General features: G+C 32.6%; 1 protein-coding gene across 1 annotated transcript; it reads left to right on the forward strand.

The window, feature by feature from the left end:
• Positions 1–210: 210 nt before the first annotated feature.
• On the forward strand, positions 211–2,526 carry LOC142325710 (uncharacterized). Its single transcript, XM_075367740.1, has 2 exons — positions 211–325; positions 2,201–2,526. Exons 1-2 carry the CDS (start codon positions 211–213, stop codon positions 2,524–2,526), a joined length of 441 nt encoding a protein of 146 aa, XP_075223855.1.
• Positions 2,527–7,026: the final 4,500 nt, after the last annotated feature.

Here is a 7,026-nt window from a genome sequence, read left to right on the forward strand (position 1 = left end):
TATCTTTTGATGTAGCTTTTAATTTAGTTTTAGGTTTTAATTTAGTTAGGTTCTTTGTTTTATTTCTGTAGTATTGACGTGATGGCTCCATCCAAAACTCTTTGTGGTAGTAGTAACTGTGGCAAACCCATCTTCGGGAAACAGAAGCATCTACCTAGGATATTTCATCCTGATTATGTTCATGTAGGCAGTGATTAATTTGACATCTACATGTTGAATGGTGTAACTAAATATTTTTGCAATAATTGCAGTAGAATTCCTAAGAATTACAACACACCTATTGGTGGTCAAATTAGCATCATTGACAGCACACCTGTTGGTAGTGGTAATGCTTTGTCTGCAGCTTCTAGCTTCTTCCTCTTCTTTGTCTTCTATTTGTGGTGTCCAAAGTGTTAGAAATGTCAATGACAGGAAGGTGAATACTAATTGTTTCTCTGAATGTCATTCTGAAGTTTTCATGAACAAATTATTTGATGTGACTGAACACTCTAAGATAGGTTTGTTGATCGGCGCATCATGTTTCAGTCATTAATAGGGAATTGTTTCTTTAAAATCTGAAAACAAATCACTTTTTGATAGACTTGATAAAATTAATATGGACAGTTTTTTGTCTTCATAATCGAATAGTTTGTTTAGTCAGATCACAAAAACTCTAATGACGGTAAAGAAGAGTAATTAAAAAGAATGTCGGGGGTTTGTCCCATTGAGGTTGATGCTGTACCTCTGGTTATGGCTGAATTCCATTCGGTTTCAGTTGAAAATGGGAATGATTGGAATCTCATAAGGCCTAAAATAAAGGTAAAAAAGACCTTAAATGGTTAAAACAACAAAAATATTATTGTAAGTACTTGTTCCTGTAAAACCAATCTTGTCAGGCCTAAAGTTAAGGCTGCATTTGTTACTCGGTTTGAACCATCTACTTCTGCCAACATTATCGTCAATTTAGTAAGAGATGCAGTTGGTATTAATGTCTGAACCAAGTTGAAGATGAAAAAAGATATTTACAGTTTTTTTTCGTCTTGCAATTCCTGAGGTGCACTTTAGAAATGTTTTCTGAAACCTGGCCTTCTAATGTTTTGGTACTCGCTCTTTATGGTTAGTAAAATCTGAAACGAGGTTTGTGCCTGATTGTAATAAGTTCATGGAGGTGAATCATAGTCAGCATTGTGATGGGGAGAAAAATGATTTAAGTATTATATATCAAAACGTTAGAGATCTTCGTACAAAAGCTGCTGTTTTTTTATGTCTGCTGCTGCAAATCCTTATGACGTTATCGTTGTTACCAAAGCAGTTTTATCACATCCTCCTAAATTCTGAAAACTTTCTAAACATTTTTAACATTTATAGGGCTTAAATTGGGCAAGAAGTATGATGGTGGGTCGGTACTTGCTGTTCGTTCTTCTATCTCTTCCTTTAGATGTTCTGATTTAGAAAGCTTTGATAAATGCGTCTGGGTTGAAATTCGATTACATTGTAGGGTTAATCTTCTGCTTGATAATTTTAGCCCTGATAATAGGCCTGAGATTATGTCTGATTATTTTAATAGCCTGGCTAGTAAAATTGACATTATGTTGTGCTTATTACATTGTTTTATGTTAGTGCTTATTATGTTGTTATTACTGGAGACTTCAATGCCCCTAATATTGAGTGGGAAAATAGAACTGTTATTAAAGCCTCGACGCTGTTAATTAGCAACTTTCACTTTTATGCCAAGAAGAAGGCCAATATTATATTTTATTTTATGGATGACCTAAATTTATATCTGTATACTTCTCATTTACCTGTCACTGGCTCATCCATTCTAGATCTTTTTTTCCCAATAATTTTGTTGATGTTAATTTGTGATGGTACTGCTGAATTCTTAAATTACAATAAAGGTGACTATCTGCCTTTATATCTGTCTAATTCTTAAAGTTGATAATCGGACTATTGTTTATGTTTCGAATTTACGTGAACAATTCGTTAGGGATTTTCAGTCTGTTTTTAAAACTTGTGTACAGGACGTTTGGAAGACTGATTTCGGGATGCTTGTTGATGAAGTTATGGTTGAGTTCCGGTTATACTTATTGAGGAGGTCGAGTTTTGCATTAAGTCTCTACATTCCCGTTCTGCAGCTGGTATTGAGAGAATGCCACCTTTTATCATTAAAGGCAAATCTAATCTTGTTGCTCCTGTTTTATCTTGGATTTATAATTTGCAGTCTGGAATATTTCCAAACTGAAAACTTGGAACTGTGCACTTGTTTCACCTGTGCCAAAGAAAGGTGATCCTCATTGTGTCAATAAGTATCGTCCAATTCAGTTATTAATGTTGTCGCCAAGGTGTTTGAGAGGACAGTTTACCGATGCTGGGGAAGATGTCCACCCGTATCATCATGGTTTCTGCAAAGGTAAATCCACTATGACTAATCTTAGTGACATGCTAATGTTTACTGCTCCAGAATTTGAATTTTGTAAACAGTTTGATGTTGTTTATTTTGACTTTATAAGGCGTTTGTCACCAAGCCTCATGATCTACTTTTGTTGAAGCTTAGCAGCCTCAGTGTTAGTACATCCTGACCACCATAGGGGAAAACACCCATCTTGTGATGATCCCGGTTGCCATACCATCTCCTCCATTCCTAGCCATGATAGGCTTTACTGGAAGTCGTCTTTTAGACCCTCTAAATCTGTTAACACATAACCTTATGAAGAAATATACTTACAGGATTAGTCAGCAATTTATACAACTTGTTGAAGGTATTTCTGACCTTGGAGTTTACTTGATTCTAAGTTAATTTTCAGTGACCATGTTAGGATAGTCTCAGGAAGGAATCTTGGTATGTCTCTTTGGGTTGGTCGGAATTTCACTATGCAAATACCATCTTGTACCTATATCAGACTATGGTTAGACTTATTCTTGAATATTGTGCTGTCATCTAGATTTGTGATACGACCTGTAGTAGATACCTGTAGTAGTATAGAAGCAACCATTCTATATGCTGCATCTTCATTATGTTATCTCTTCCTTTAGAAACTACAAGAATGAGTGTTGTTTTTGGAAGATGCAGTCACCCAAGTTTAGGTGCACTAAGCAAGAACTTGTCTTTGGCCATAAAACTGTTAGTGGGGTTATTGAGTACGATTTGAGAAACATAACCATACTTCCTTCTATTTTCTCTAGCAGGCACTACTGTTAAATGGTCCAGTAATAGCAGGTTAACCCCTTTTGGCAAGATATATTGGCAGGCTAAACAAATTTGGTTGGCTGGTGGATAAATTTCAAGTTAAATTCAACGATATAATAATTATATTTGAATACTATTCCTTATTGGCATCTCGTTATTCCTTTGTATCATTAGTGACTTTTATGTTAGTATTTCAGTATTTTTGTGTTTTTGGTTTGTCGCATTTCTAAGTCTTTTGTAATTTATACTACATTGAAGTTTAGTAACATATTTATATCAAATTTATTGTTCTGACGTTGTCCTGATATATATGATCCTTGATAGGACTAGTGCATACACCAAGGTTTTATTTACTGTTCTGTGCACTTTTTTCATATTAAAGTAGGTCACTCAGCTTCATTGTTAGTTAGGGTTTCTTCAAGAAGGTTGGGATGGCAGATTTGAGGTCCTCTAAAAAAAAATAAAATCACCACCACTACCACCACCATCACCATCACCATTACCATCATCATAATGAAATTTAAAGCTGGACATGGCCAGGTAATGATCAGTATTCAGCTCTGCCCCATGAAATACATGAGTGTATATTCAATACTAACCTGAATCAAAAGATTATTTTCTTCATATCTGAATGAGGGTATCTCTATTATGTTTGAATGATGTGGAATTCACTGACAATTATGAGAAATAAAATGAATATTTCAACAAATCTTACAAGTAGGTTGAGTATTTTCTAACCTCTAGCCTCTACCTAGCTTCTAGAGATAAATAAAAGTGATAGGAGAGATAAGGAGAACTCCTTATCTCCAGAAGATGAAGGTCAATGAATAAATTTATTCATTGATTTCTGTTTACAGTTCTCATAGTCAGACGGTTTATTTGAGCATTAACAACAGTCTATTCTAATTCAATAATTATAATAATAATAATAATTTCATATTATATTAATAAAATATAGCAGTTTTGTTTTAGCTTGATTTAACAGTTTTCCAAAGGATGATTCTATGTTTTTGTGTTGAGCCTGGTGAATTTTTTGAATTTGTAGTTAAATATGTTTTAAGTCTGTCTAAATAAGCAATATTTTTTCCAGCAGTGTCAGTGATGTTTCAGATTCCAGAATGTTGAAGGACCAGAACGTTCATTGCAATGGCTTAAAATTTAATACTCACAGACTCCTTAGTTATAAAATTTTATTATAATCACTTTCATTTGAATTTCAGTTTTTTGTAAAAAAAAGAAAAAATACCAGTTTAAATCTGAGATAATTTTCCAATTTAATAATCTAATCCCAAGGAAAAAGTAATATAATTTTGGTTATAATTTTTCTTATAAATTGGCTGAATTTCTTTCTCCACACACAGGGTGTGTTGTGTCTTATTCTATAGAGGTATGGAAATTTCCAATAACTCCTAAGTTCTAGAAAGTCCTTTCTTTTCAGTTTCAAGTTTTCTCAAGTCAGATGTAATCAGATATCATCATCACAGATTTTGCAATTTCCCCAACAAAGCTATAAAGTTTGACTCTTTTCATTTCAGAATATGATAAACCATAAGATGTGCCTACCTAGTTGTTAAAACTGATTGTTGAAGTGCTCATGTTTATTGTCGTGTTAGGTTTTAAATTAAATTGTACCTGCACATCCGCTCCTTAACTGATAGCTGTGTACTGACTATAATACTATGTTTCAGGAAACAGTGATAAAACATATTCATAATTCATTATCAAACACTTATCATTTTCAAAAAATAAATGTCATTTATCTACACTTCAGAAGATATTCAGAATCCATCCCAGCTACATTACTAAACAAATATAAGCTAAATAAAATGAGTTAATTCACTGAAACAGCTAATTCACTGCTGTAAGTTAAGTCAAATAAATCTTCAGCACAACTATTAAAATATCTTACTTCACTAGAATACAGTATTCTTAATATTCCAAAATCAATCTCCATGCTTGATCTTAGATCCTATTTGAAGAATATTTATTTCCATCTTCCTCGATTTGGATGTTTTTGTTGATGAAACTACAAAATCAATGTAAATCAAATAACTGTGTGCAGAATATCAACGCCCGAAGAAAATTATTTAATGTCAAAAATTTAATGCAATTTAGGTAGTATTGAGCCAAGTCACTGCTCAAACCATTTTATTGCATTTCTTTCAAAACCAAGGAAAACCAAAAACCAAGGAAAATAATCAAGATCAGAAACATATTAATAAGGCCAACACTGATCAACTCAGCAATTCAGGACTATATAAATTAAAGTGTACTGACTGAATACTATACTGACAAAACCAGAGGCATATTTTTCAATGAATATAAATAACGCTGACAAATGCATTATTCAACTAATATAAATATCATATTTACCTTTTCATAATAAGCTATCACTGTGGATGAATATCATAATAAAAATAAATTTGTTGAGAATCTATTTGTTTAATTTCCCATGAGCTGGAAGATGACTAGTTGTGGAAATCTATTCAAATTTTCTTATGAATGCTTTATGTTCACAGGTATTGAAGAGAACTGCATAAAAGGCTAAAAAAGATCTGGTAGACATTTCTTCAAATTTATAAAGCAATTCATTTTCAAACAGCGGTTATTTGTTTTAAAGTATATGAATTATCTTAAGAGTGGTTGGCCAGCAACTGTGTAAGGACTTGCAGCTTGTTGTGATGCAGTATAGTCTCTAAATAAATAAGTAAATAAATTTATGATATAGTAAAGGCCATTGTGTTGAATAATAGTATGAAAAGAATTCAATTTCAAGAATACCCATGTTTAATGAGAATTTGTATCATAAGATTGATCATATTTTATTTCTAACCAGACAACTCAATGACCTGGTGTATTTGAAAACTGTCTGATTATGCCTACGTTTGAACTAGATTGAACCTCAATTTGAATTTTTTAATTAACAAAATAGATAAAATAGATGAATAATTTTTTACTGAATTTTTGTTTATAAAAATTTTACAAGAGGTCATTTATGACTGCAAAAAAAGATTAACCACAACATTTGTACAATATAAAGAAAAATGCAAAAAATAAGGATATTCTGTATATGGTTGTGGATAAAATATCTGCTTCTATGTAACATCTGTAGGAAAAAATATCACCAAACTACATCAACTATTGACAATAATAATCACTATTGCTGATTCTGTAATAGAGTACATTCACCAGTTTTGTCTGTGGTAAAATGGACTCCCTTAAAGTCTAATTACCCCATTAAATTCTGAGAGAAGTCTTTTTCAGTACTAAATAAAGACACAAGGTAAGAATAGCATCCTTACAAAGCTGAATTTAATGAATTGGTTCTTGGAAATTCTTGTATTTCATGAGTTTCAGTTTCAGCAAAATTGGATTCATTTTTTCTAGAGGATGACTGTTAGTATAATTTAGCTAATAACCATCCTCATCAATGTTCTGCTACTTTGCGGCTCCTTACAGAGAACTGGCTCTCCGTTCTTTTCTATTTTCTGCTGACCTTTTTGTATGAACATAACTTATTTCTACCTTAATATCATCAAGCAGTTTTCTGTCTTCATCTTCCTCTCCCTTTCTTACTATTCACTGTACCCTGTAAGACAACATTTAATAAGCAGTCCTTCCATAACACATGTCCAATCCAATTTTTTTTCTATTTCTCAAAGTCTGCAATAGTGATCTACCCTCTCCCACTCTAACATCTCATCATTACTAATTCTGTCTATCTACTTTATCTTTTCCATCCACCTTCAAATCCACATTTCGATAGCTTCTAATCTTTTTTCATCTTTCTTTCATAAAGTCCACATCTCCACCCCATATAATAATACACTCCACAAAAAAATTTGGTGAGTCTTTTCCTC

The sequence above is a fragment of the Lycorma delicatula genome, chromosome 5 (genome assembly GCF_047948215.1).
Source record: "Lycorma delicatula isolate Av1 chromosome 5, ASM4794821v1, whole genome shotgun sequence".
In the NCBI taxonomy this organism is placed as follows: Eukaryota; Metazoa; Arthropoda; class Insecta; order Hemiptera; family Fulgoridae; genus Lycorma; species Lycorma delicatula.